Here is a 13,271-nt window from a genome sequence, read left to right as displayed (position 1 = left end):
TTACAAAGGTATTAACATGTTGTAAATCTATGTAAATTGAAAATTCGTGACCATTCTCAACCGGCATTTGGAAAAGGGTCACAAGGGTGTGGTTTACAGGTATACAGGGTGTAAAACGAAATGTTTACATTTACAAAATATTCAGAAACTCTCTTTAAACAATTATAACAATATTGTATAGTTTGTGTAGGTGTGTAGGCGTTTATGTTGTATTTCTGATTGTTTTTTGTAATAGTAACAGATTTTATGCTTAAAATTAGTTGCAATAAAGTCGAATAGTTGAATCTGCGCCGGATGAGAAGACCCAGGGCTGCAGGGGGTGGAATTTCACGTCGAAGATGCCAAAATCGTTAAATTCTTCATGATCTTGGATGCGTTTCAAAGGCACAACCAGTGGATTTTTCAATAGATCACTATAAACAGAAAAAAATACATTTTTAGCATTAAAAGATAAATAAAAATATATTTAGACAAATATTAATGATAAAAGCTGATGTCCTGTATTAGTAAATAGATAATTTGATAATCTATTAATCATAGTTGATTGATTTATGTTTAAAGTTAATCAAAGCTGAGTATTTGATGATTAATCAGCAAAAATGACAAAGTTGACATGTTTTTAATGCCATTTTATAAATAATTTAATTGCGAATGAGATTGATTTTTAAAAAATTGAAAAAGAGTTGAAATTTACAACAAAAATCGATTTTAAAACTTTTTTCAAGAATAAAAATCAGTAAACTTTAAATGTTCATAATTAATAAACTATTAATGATATTAAGATGATTTCAGTGCCAATTTATAAATAATTTAATTGTGAATAAGATTACTTTTTAAAAAATGAAGAAAAGTTGAAAGTTTCCTCGAAAAAACTTAATTTTTCAACTTTTTCCTAAATAAAAACTGTACCTAACTTCAAATCACCATAATTAATAAACTATTCAACCTATCTACCTGTTTCAAGTCTTATTTAATAGATAATTTAATGGTTTTCAAAATTAAGCTTAAAACAATCGAAAATCATCAAATTTCCACCTTTTTTCCCCAAAACTTACTTGTAAACCATCCCATGAGAAACGATAAGATTCCTATCATCACTCCCGGATGCAAACAGCGGATACCTCTTATGGAAAGCAATGCCCCTCACAGCAGTACCATGCAGCCTCAGTGTCTGATACGGTTTCGTACTCAAATCCAAATCAAACCACAGAATCTTCCTATCATACGTCCCAACCAACAAGTTATCTCCACCCGAATGCACCGCCATCTTGGAAATCCACTTCGAGTTCGTCATCAACTTCTTCAACAACTGCTGCTTAACCAAATCATAAATCCTCACATGTCGCTGTGTTGCAACAAACAACATAGGTTTCGTCGGATGAAACAACACACACTGTACAAGACCTTTACTCTTAGTAAAAGGCAACTGCGATCGCCTCTTGGATAATTGCGAAATAATAACTGAACGATTCGCACCTTCAGGCATAACTGTCGCGAAGTAATCACCTTTACCATGCCAAGTCACCTGTGCAACTTGTTTAAAATGTTTAAGAATCATCCTTATACCTTTTTTATACTCCGTTTCATTGGGGTCCTCCCATTGAACAGTTGTTTTCACTCTTTCTGATACAATCTGTTCGGATTTCGGTGCTTCCTTTAATAACTCATCAGTTTTCTCGCAAACCAAAGTATCACCTACATGTGGATTGATTAAAAGCACCATATTATTAGCAGCGACTAAAATTAAGGATAGAGCAGCATTCGGACACCATTCGACTGACCTAACAGTCGCTTCCACTTCGATTGTTTTAATACATCTACCTGTATTCACCTCCCACAGTTTGATTGTACAATCATCCGAACCAGAAACAAGATATTGCCCGCTTTTATCCACACTAATAGATCGAACCATATCTTTATGCCCTTCGTAAACAATCGATTGTACTGTTGGAAATGGTTGTAAATCTCTAGGGCTTGGTAACTTCGGTACCAATGCTTCAGGTTCAATCGTCAAACGCATTTTTATCGCGCGTGGTGCAAGATACAAATCTAAACAACGCAAAAATCTCTCTTTCATGAATCTAGGATAACTTGGGACTTTACGTAAAGAGTCGAATTTCTGTGGGATGAAATGTAGCTTGCGTTTCCATGGCGCGTTCTTCAGACGTTCAAATTGTTTGAGTTCTTTCTCATCGAAGAGATATTCGGGTGGTGGATTGTATGATTCGGCATGTCCGGGCATGTGGCGTTTTGGTGCGGCGATGTGTTTGTGAATACGACGCATTTCTTCCTCTTGTTGGTCGTCTGTACTCCATAACATGTAGAATTGTGGGGATTTCTTGGCGCGTGCTTGTTGTTTTTCAGCGAGGGTTTTGATCCAGCCCATTTTTAATGCGTGGACTAGTTTGGAGACTTTTTTTGCTTCGGTTCTGGATGGTAGGAATGAGCGTTTGTGGTCGGGGAATTTACGTAACGGCATTTGTTCGACTTTGGATGTGAACCATTCAATCCACGGCTGAAATATTAATGAAATATTATTTTTTGGGGAAGTTTTGTTGAAAATTTAATACATACAGCATATTCGTCGAACTGTTCATCTGGGATTCGCTGTCCTTGGATTCTTTTAATTAAATTCAAGTCTTCTTCACTCAGGACAACATCCTGACCTGTTTGTGGATCTTTTACAGTCCGCCAGAAGTCAGGGTCTTCCATTTTTTTCAAGAATTCGTCGAGTTGATCGCCCATCTCTGGTTTGAGAATTTTTTCCGTCCCAGTCATAGCCAAGGTGTTTGTATTCGTCGTACCAGTTCATTGGTATGTTGCCAACTGTGTTTCTGATATCTTCTTCATCTGAGGAATCATTTTCATATTCATCTTTGTTTTCTGCTTCAGTTTTTGATGATTCTGAAGATTTTGCTAATAATTTCTTTAGGGAATTTGATGTAGTTGTTGGTGCAGTCTCTTCTTCTTCTTCTTCAACTTCACTTTCTTCAGTAATATTATCAGATTCATCTTCTTCTTCATCAAGTTCTTCATCTTCTTCACTTTCACCCTCATCACTGGATTCCTCAGCTACATCTTGTTCTGATTCTTCTTCTACTTCAGCATCACTATCAGAATATTCAACATCCGAGTCGGAACTGTCTTCATCTTCACCATTAACTGTGTTTAGCAAGTCATCGTCTTCTTCTTCCTGTATTAATAATAAATCACATTTAAAACAAACTGACTTCTGATGGCAAAAATTTAATAAAACATGATAAAAATTATTCAATTTAGATTTAAACAAAGCAGAGTTTTGGTTGTTTTACCTCTGATAAAACTTCTTTCTCTTCTTTAATTTCCTCCACCGGTAACTTGCGTTTTGCAAAAGTTTTATTTGTCATTTTAACTTCGATTGTAACACATCAACACCTAGTAATAGAAGATAACTTCTTATGTATTAATTACACTACTTATATAAATTAAATCAACGTAATTTAAGCCTTTTAACTAATTTTTAAGTTTGATTTCCATGACGGTTGAAAACAAGAACAGTTTGTAACAAACATGTGGAGTTTTTGAGGTTAGATTAACATGGATGAGTTAGGGCTGCCACTTTTTCGTTTTGCGGACCATACTTGAACTAATATTTAAATATCTTTTTAATTTATTATTATTAAAGGCGTAAATATTTGTGCAAATAATATTATTATAATTTAAGACAAATTAAAAACATTTAAATTCAATAAAAAAAATTAAATTAACAGGGACAGGTTGGTGCTGCCACTTTTTCGTTTTGCGGATTACATATGAACAAAATTTAAAATATATTTTTATTTTTATTAATATTAAATGCGTTAATATAATTGCAAAGAACATAATTATAATTAAAGATAAGTTAAAAATACTTAAATTCAATTTAAAAAAAATCATATTAACAGGGACAGGTTAGTGCTGCCACTTTTTCATTTTGCGGACAATACCTGAACTAAATTTAAAATATATTTTTAATTTAATTCAATTACCCGCCACAGGATGGCGCCACACAAATTGCAGCCGCCTGCAAATTATAGTTCCAACATATACTGGTAGGTGGCGCTCACTGCATAGCCGCAGGAGAACATTCTATTTCTCACCACTAGGTGCCGCCAACTGAGGAGTAAAAAGATTTAGGACTTAATTTAAATAATAGTTTATTAATGATTAATTCAGTTTAATTAATTGGTGTAGGCTAATGATTCTTGACGTAAACTAAACCTAAATAATTTGTTTTTGATGATTTATATGTCAACAAGTACTTTTAGCTTGAAAAATTGTTTAAATTTGTTATTAACTTTAGCTATGTACCTACTTTATAGAAACATGTTTCACAAATATTGTACATTTAACATTTTGCAATTACAATTTGTATTACATGAAGCAAAATTTCACGTATTTAGGAGACTATTAAAAGTTTACACACTTCAAAAAATATATTTAGAAATTACATGATTACTTCACCGGATGTATCCACTTGAACATAGATAAGAAATTGATATAAATAGACATTCTCAGGTAGCAACAGAAACATTGTGAAGTGTGTGTTACCACTGACAAGTTAGGTGAGTTGTTTACCCAAAAATTTGATTAGATTTTTATTATTAACAAAGTGAAAAACGTGTTAAACTAATTAATTTTTATTTTACTTTGCTTTAGTCAAATATGGCTGACCTGGTGGTCAATACATCAAGAGATGGAAGTCAAAACTTATAAATATCATTATAAAATTGAATTTCTAAAATTCCTATATTACATAACTCACTAAGCAAACATCAGCAATGGTATGTTATCTTTATTGACTATTGACTTTATTGAGTTTACTTTATCAAAGTGTTTTTCCAGTTTCCAGATGTCCCCTAATCCATGCCAACATCAATGCTGTGTTGCCAAATTGATGAATAATGTCGACAACAGTTTTCATCTTCAATAGTTCTTATACTACTTCCAGATGACAAACACGTGATGCCCATATCAATGCTGTGTTGTCATCTTTATCAACTATATTCACATCTGCTTTATTCATCAAAAGTTCTTGAACTATTTCCAGATGTCCCTGTTGTAATGCCAATATCAACAGGGTGTTACCATCTTTATTAACTACATTCACATCTGCATTATTCTTCAAAAGTTCTTGTACTATTTCCTGACGTTCATTGATCGATGCCAATATCAATGCTGTGTTGTCATCTTTATCAGCAATATTCACATCTGCTTTATTTTTCAGCAGTTCTTTTACTATTAAAAGATGGATCTAAGACGATGCCAAAATCAACGGTGTGGCGCCAGTTTAATTTATTGCATCGCCATTGAATCCATCTTTTAATAGAGATTGAACTGTTTGAAGACTTCCATCTCTTGATGTATTGGATAGTTGATTGGGTCAGCCATATTTGACCAAAGCAAAGTCTTGAAACAAATATTAAATAGTTTAATACGTGTTTTACTTTGTTAATAATAAGTATCTAATCAGATTTTTTGGTAAATAACTCACCTGAGTCGTCAGTGGTAATACACACTTCACAATGTTTCTGTTGCTACCTGAGAGTGTCTATTTATATCAATTTGTTATCTATGTTCAAGTGGATACATCCGTTGATAATAATGTACTTGATTCTTGTAATATTTTAATGTATTTTGAAACATGTTTCTAAAATGTGAAAGATCAACTGTAATAACAAATTAAAACAATTTCTTAACCTAAAAGTACTTGTTGACATTAAATAGTCAACCACAAATTATTTAAGTTGAATTTACCTCAAAAAATATAAGTCTACCTTTATTTATTAAAGTAAAATAAATTTTTTTAAACTAATATTTAAATAAAGATAGTCCTGGATCCTTTTATTCCTCTGTTAGCGACATCTCGTGGCAGGAAATAGAATGTCCTCTTACTTCTATGCAGCAGGCGCCAACTATCGGTGGATGCCAGGACTACAAGTTGCAGGAGGCTACAATTTATGTGGCTCCTTCACGCGGTGGATAATTGAACTACAATTAAAAATATATTTAAATTTTAGTACAAGTATTTTCCGCAAAATGAAAAATTGGCAGCACTAACCCGTCCCTTTTTTCAAACTTAAAAATAAAAATTAACATAAAATTTAGTTTAAAAGGCTTAAATCACATTGATTTAATAAATATAAGTAGTATAATTATTAAATAATAAGATATCTTCAATTACTAGGTGTTGATATGTTACAATCAACGTTAAAACGATGCTATTACTACGAGCAAATGTCAATTTACGTCAATTTCTTATCTATCTTCAAGTGTAACTCTTGATAAGATAATTCCTGAATAGTTTCTGAAGGCTTTCGTGTGTTGTAATTTAATAATCCATTTAATTTTGTAATAGCACATGAATTGGATGTAAAACAAACGAAATTTTTAACGTTTTGTGAAATATGATACATTAATCAACTTTAACATTAAATTAAAACTATTTCCCTAGCTGAAAATATATTTTGACACTTCAATAATTAAAAACAATTTATTCATCTCTAATTTCCATTAAAAATCATCCTTCTAACTTAATTAATTCAAAAGTTACAACGACTAACACTTTTCCTGTTCAATTTCAACTAAACCTGTAAGAAAAAAAGTATGCAGGGTGTAAGAAAACACAGAATTTTTAAATATTTTTTGCTATTTCAGTAAATAGGTTACATAACCACACATACAGTTTGTTTCATACATCGAGTTGTGATTTTAGCGCATTTGTCGCTGAAATATTCATCAATTTTGCTTAACATTGTTTTTGTATGTGTTTCCGCTCAAAATCTCCAAAAATTCGCAACTTCTCATCTCTAAAGATTGCCTCTTCATCATTTATACATGTATCATACAATTTTGAATTGAAATCACAACTTAAACATGTTAAACCTCCGAAACAAAATCAAATTTCTCTCAAAAATAAAAACATTACATTTAAAAAACAGTTTTACAATTAATTTGTTTATAATTTCTATTAATTATAATAATGCCTAGTTGGATTCTTAAAATCTCCACCATCAAAATTTGTGTTTTTTGCGTTTTTTAGATAATTTACGTTCATTTTAATTTGATAATTTGGCTGCGTTTATAAATACGTTAATAATAATAGTTTTTACAATGCCTAAATACCCTTACGTTGTTAAATGCCAAATCGTAATCGTAATATAATATAATTCAATCAATAACTATCGTTTATTTATGTACAAACTTGGAATTCTCAAAGTTTAGATAATAATTTCTTAATTAATTTCATTTCATTTTTTTCTTCTTCATTAAATTCCGTTATATCTAAAGTCGAAATACAGTAATGCCTCATGAGTTCACAGATAGTTTTACTTTTAAGTATGAATTTCGATTAATTTCATCATTTTCCATAGTCTAATGCAAATGAAACACAATTGAAACTTGTAACGAACATTCCATCATTCATTCATCATTCATACTCTTGAATTTATCATTGTGATAGCATTTTTTAAACAATACGAGTAAAAAAGGTAGAAAAAATAAATAAAAACTCAGCACGTCCACAAAACAAAAGCTTTTACATATATTTCCATTCGTGTTTAGTATTTTCGCAATAATAAAAAATCATCATCACGAACAAAAAAATAATAATGGCGGATTCAGTAAATATTATAAACCAAAATAAAAAATAAACATACAGTTAACATAAACTAATTTCATTATTAAAATAAAAATGTGATGGCGATATATAACGCAAACTTACTCGTACGCATATGAACTAATAGTTAATATTATAAATAAGATAGAATCAGAATTGCTTCCAACATATCCTAAAAAATCGAAAACTTAAAAAACTTACGCTTACGTGTTAAAATGGCAGTAAAAATTACAATAATCACCTACAATTAATATTAAACATAATAAAATATCTTTTTCTATATAAAAAAAAAACATAAATAATATTATCGATTACATTGTACAATCAAAGAAAAATAAAACATAAAATATAAATATGTAAAATGGCAATCATTATTTATAAACGTAAATTTAAATAATGCTATCATAGAATTTCTGTTTTGTTATCAAATGTACCCATTGCTCTTCACAGTGTTCAGTTTATCTTCGATATTTTTTACAAATTGTATGCGTAATCATGTGTTGTATTGTTGTAACGTTAATCCTGTCAATATTTTTTTGTCTTTGAATTTCGAGTGTACTGCCTTGAATTCATTTTTGAAATTTTTTAATTTTTCATTGTGTGTGAGTGTCGTGTGTGGAAAAACTATCATTATCGTAAAGGTAAATGGTACTGGTACTGTGGTAATTATACTTCCATTTAATGTCTGTTTAATTCAGTAATTCTGTAATGTAAATGTAATTGATACGTAATTAATATTAGATATTATGTGGTTCTTCATTCTGTACTTGTTTTTTTTTGCATTAATAACTCGTGTGTGTATTATTTGTGTTTTGAATGAAATAATTGTTTGAATTTGTTCCAAAAAATTTGTTTTTATTTTTTGTGATTTTTTTGTATTCCTTTTTTGTTTTGAGAGTTTTTTTCCCAAAAGTGACTTTACTCCGCTTTAAATATATTCATCATATTTATTTTGTTCTTTTTTCACGCATTAATCGTCCGCGAATCGTGAATTTTGATGCTTTTTTTTTGCCTCGTTTAGAAACCTTGTTGAATTTTGTTGCGTCTAGTGTGTTAAAGTATTACATTTCGTATTGTGTTCTGAATAGTAGATATTATACGTATATTTATTTATATGTTAGATATTATTAGTTTTAAAAATGTTCGAGAACCGCACACAACCCGCCGCACACACATAACCTCATCTGTCATTTTTTCTTCTTCTTCATCATAGGTTATGTATGCATTTGACAGCTGTTGTGCGTGATTTTCAACGTAAAGAACTCAGGCGTGGTAATTTCCTCGCACTCGTCGAGCCGAGAACTCCGAACGGGTTTTTGCATCACCGCCGAAGCGGTGTTTCTGGCTATTGTTTTTATTTTTGACACGTAAAACTATATCCATACAACGGTAGAAATAAAACGCATGCGCACGACTCCCAGATGGTGATTCTACCGACCATCACACGCACAATAATCACCCGCGTTCACATTACGCTGATTCACATCACATCACATCGCCATGGCTTTTTTACATGCTTTATATATTTTGAGGTTATGTTATCGGCGCTACTCGCAACTAACAACATGTTGTTTGATCATTACTTATCTAGTTCGTATACAATACTGAGTGAGTTGTACACAAAGCCAGTCCATACTATTGTTTGCATTAATTAATTAATTATAATATACGGTGTGTTCGGTGTGTGTGAGTGTGTTGAGTGTGTCTCGGTTAATTATTAATTAATACTAGAACATGTATAATACCATTTAGCGACATTAGCGACAAGGGAAACGAAGAAACGAACATTAATCCTGTAACATTTATTTTTTTTGTGTTCCATGACGATGTGTATGATTCGCGCGTTTGAGGTTAGGTGGTTTCAATGGCGGCGTATTGTGCGACGTGACTTCCGGTGGCGGAATGCGGAGTCGCGCATTTGAAAATTTGATTCATTGCGTCGCAAACTACAAGTTGACAGTTTGGACTCTGTGTTTAAATACGAAAACAAAACTAAACATTGGTGAAAACTTAGATGATTCGATTCGTCACTTCTCTGAACGTCATCCGATGACAACTTTTAGCGAAGAACAAATGAAATCAATTTTATAAACTTTATGTGTTATGGTGGGCTATTGCAAATAAATTTCTTTTTTTTCTTCTTTTTTTTTCCTTCTTGGTTGTTGTTGTTTTTTGTTTATTTGTTTTTCTTTTGCTTTTTTTGGCGTTTGACTTTTGAAAATGTAATTTTACGCTAAATATACTTGTCCACTCGGGCGTATAGACTGCATATTTACGTAAAACACTTTGTTGTAAACCGAAATCGATGTTGTGGTCACGCTTTTCTTCTTTTTATTATTTATTTTTGATATTCTTTAGTTCTTAGGGCGTTTTTTGCGCTTTCGCATCGAAAAGTTCAACATTTTACTTTCTTTGATCGTGTTTTGTTGTTTGCTGTTGTTTAGTTGTTGTTGTTTGTTGTTATAAATAGATATCTGATATACATTTGTAATATTACTTATTTTTTTATGTAAGTTAATTAGTTTATTGTTATTTTTATATTTTTTTGTGTTTTTTTTTTCATATTATGTGATTTTTTTTATTTGTTTACGAGTATGTAGTAAGTAAGTAGATTATTGTTATGGAACGAACGAAATTAATAGAATATTGTGTGTGGGTGCTGCGCGTGCGCGCGCAGCTTGGGCTATTGCAGATTTTTTTACTTGTTTGTTATTACTTAATACTCGCGCCGCCCCCCCCAACCAAGAGAGGGCGTGGAGAGAGTCGCGGGCGGGTCTTCGCCGTCGGGGCGTATTAAGTAATAAAGGCGGGCAAAACTTGTGTAGCACTTAGTGCAACCGGGCTATTGTACATTTTTGTTTGTGGTTTATCTGTTTAGATTTACTTTCTTCTTCTTGCATACATTTATCTCGCATTGCTTGCATCGTGTATGTTTGGTAGTATAAGTCACATCCGAGTTGAGCGGCCACGCCTCTTCTTACCGCTGAGTAAGCAAGGGGCGTGTCTTAACCGTTCGTTGAGTCACAATCGTGTTGATTTATTAAAGTCACAAGTCGCATGCCGCCTCCAGTGTGCATTCTTGAGAGGCGGCATAGCTGTATTTTGGGAAATTATCGACTATTGCATTTTTTGTTTTGTTTGTTTGTTTAATTGGCGGCTTTGATAATAACTATTGTTTGCTGCTTAGTTTAGTCTGATTCTGATTCTGTAGATTACTATTGTTAACGTATGACTATTGTTTATATTATTGTAAATTGTAAATATTGTGGTGTTTTTGAATTTCAACTTTGAAACTTTAAACTTCGGCAACCATCTTGAAATTAAAATTATTCGCAAACAATAAACATATTCAAATACAGAATTTAATTCCAAACAAATTATTTTAAAGAATTTTTTTGATATCTCTAATAGTTTTTGAGAAAAACGCGTGTAAAAATCACACCAGTGGCGTGCACAAAACACTAAACTTTTAAACCTTTATAACTCAAAAACTTCTTATCAGAATTTAATTTTCTTTGCATATTTATAATCTCCAATATTAATTTTAATTTTTGCGAATAATCTTAACCTCAAAATAATTCCTCAGTTCAATATAAATAAAATAATTTTCGATATTTTTTTGCTTAAAAACCACATAGTATTAATTGTTAGACGTTTATAACAATAAACTCGCATCTCGTATATAAAATTTATAAACACGTTCAAAAATCGCTCGGTCGGGTACAAATGAAAAACGCAAGACAACCGAAACACGCGAAATCACTATTTATAAACATCTGTCTCGTTAATAATATTGATTTATTTAAATATCTATATATATATATAGATTTGTTTCTGTTTCATTTCTCTGCGTTTATATCATCTCATCATCAATAGAAATAGAAATAGAAATATATTCTTTAAATTTGCATCATCTTTTCAGGATTTATTGTAATCGTTATTGTAGTTTAATCATTACGTAGCTATTAATCATTCGTGCGCGTTGAAAAATTCTCATCACTTCCAAAATAAATCCGAATCTGAAATTTGTCTCGCTTTCCTCCTGCTCTTAAACGTGTAATTTTTGGTTCCGATTTTGACTATTTCATAATTTGGCAATTCACTCAATACATTCGCACATTTATACATGGCATTCATCAATTTATCAACAAGTCATTCGTTGCGTCTACACACATTTTAATAGAACGTAAAATAAAAATAAATAATTTTTGTTTCTTTTATCATTTTAAAGTGTAAATAAATGCTTTTTGGTTTCATTTTCGAATTGTTTCCATTTTTGATTATCCTTGGGACTAAATTGCTTTTGATTGCACGAATTGTCCTAATTTTTACAGTCCCAAAATAATTGCAACTTGATTTATTTTTTTGGTAAAAAATGTAAAATGTGCGCAAGACTGATTTATTGCTAAAAAATAAACGATCGTCATGAAATTTTCTGAGGAATTGCAAAAGTACTAAATAATTTTGATAGAGCATTAAATTTTATACAGTTTATTTAAATGAATTTTTCCGATAGCTCTAACGGTTTGCCTAAAAAACGAATTTTAAGTATGAGCGCTTTGATTGGTCTGAATATTACCTCGTGTCAAGTTAAGTCAAGAGGCGTGGCTCCCAAAACTTAAAACGCTCATAACTCCTGCAATTCTCAACGGATTTTGATGATTCTTTCAGTTTACGACCGCTTATTTTGTGTTATTTAATCTTACAATCCTAACCTTACTTAAACTACCTAATAGTCATAGTTATGTACATAGTGTATCAGCTGTTTGCTTCGTATCTTACATCATCATCATCGATGTAATCATTACAATCGTAATCATCAGGGTTGATATAATATATTAAATTTATGCGCTTTTTTGTTTTAGTTTAAAATCTAAGCATTCATCCAATTTGTACTATGTATACTTTTTATGTTTTTTGGGGGTGTGGGGTGGTGGGGGGTGTTAGTCACCTGCGTGAGCTTCCCAGTAGTGTTTAGAAGAAGCCCACGTCCTCGTCGTCTCATGGCTGCTGATTCTGCTGTTGGCACGATAACGAGAAGCCTAGGCTGCGCGGGTCGCTGCCATGGAGGCGGAGCGCTTGCTCGAGGCGTTGCTCTTGTAGTCGCAGTGCTTCTGTCAAGTCAGGACTAACCTGTTGTTGACCATTTGGGGTGTTAGCACCGCCTCCGGGGACGGTCTGACCATTCTGACCGTTGTGTGCATTGGGGGCGTTTCCGGCGCCGTTACCGCCTGCACTATTAGCCCCGCCTACTCCATTCGGCCCGCCCACTTGACCATTGGCCGCTGCTGCGGCTGCTGCGGCTGCGACTGCGTTGTTCACAGCTTGTTGCTGCCCACCGGCGTAGTTACCATTGTGTCGGAGTGGGGATGCACTCTCCTGTTGCTGTTGTTGTGCGGTGTTGAGTTGTGGCAGCGCCTGGAATAGAACGTGTTCGTTTTGGGTTTCAGGTTGCCGTGATTTTTTTTATTCACTCGCGTTGTGCTAATAACTCAGAGAATTCAATTCGGAACGGAGCAGTACGGCCAAAGGATTATATCAGAATCAGGGTGGGCGTGGCTTGTGTGTGTTTGTGTGTGCGGTTGTGCTAATAGCGATTAACCTACGAAACAAAAAGAGAACAAAAACGAAAAAA

At 32.5% G+C, this 13,271-nt stretch overlaps 2 protein-coding genes and 1 long non-coding RNA gene across 13 annotated transcripts in view; 1 reads left to right on the top strand and 2 right to left on the bottom strand.

Annotated features, from left to right (window-relative positions):
* Positions 1-111: 111 nt before the first annotated feature.
* On the bottom strand, positions 112-3,573 carry LOC135797924 (ribosome biogenesis protein BOP1 homolog). The gene is given in 5 exon segments (XM_065310523.1): positions 112-413; positions 1,056-2,515; positions 2,575-2,767; positions 2,769-3,193; positions 3,312-3,573. Coding segments are annotated over 5 exon segments (2,310 nt in total). The 5' UTR covers positions 3,387-3,573; the 3' UTR covers positions 112-256.
* Positions 3,574-4,457: 884 nt separating this feature from the next.
* LOC135803201 (uncharacterized) lies at positions 4,458-5,724 on the top strand. The gene is made up of 3 exons (XR_010550764.1): positions 4,458-4,583; positions 4,678-4,802; positions 4,864-5,724. It is a non-coding gene; the product is annotated as an uncharacterized lncRNA (long non-coding RNA).
* A 925-nt stretch (positions 5,725-6,649) lies between these two features.
* Positions 6,650-13,271, bottom strand: part of LOC135803497 (zinc finger protein 135-like) — a 77,982-nt gene continuing 71,360 nt past the window's right edge. For 10 of the 11 annotated variants that reach the window (XM_065317143.1, XM_065317148.1, XM_065317149.1 and 7 more), the window contains one exon: positions 6,650-13,054. In XM_065317143.1, the coding sequence (XP_065173215.1) occupies positions 12,638-13,054 (417 nt within the window). In that variant the 3' untranslated portion in view covers positions 6,650-12,637. Of the gene's footprint in view, positions 13,239-13,271 lie in introns of all 11 variants that reach the window. The other variant, XM_065317154.1, reaches the window with a different exon arrangement.

This window comes from Atheta coriaria, unplaced genomic scaffold (genome assembly GCF_025399875.1).
Source record: "Atheta coriaria isolate IRGN ID8LTWV9N9 unplaced genomic scaffold, Caltech_Dcor_3.1 hic_scaffold_2_pilon, whole genome shotgun sequence".
In the NCBI taxonomy this organism is placed as follows: domain Eukaryota; kingdom Metazoa; phylum Arthropoda; class Insecta; order Coleoptera; family Staphylinidae; genus Dalotia; species Dalotia coriaria.
The sequence above is the reverse complement of the archived record's forward strand: the minus strand, read 5'-3'. Positions and strand labels throughout refer to the sequence as shown.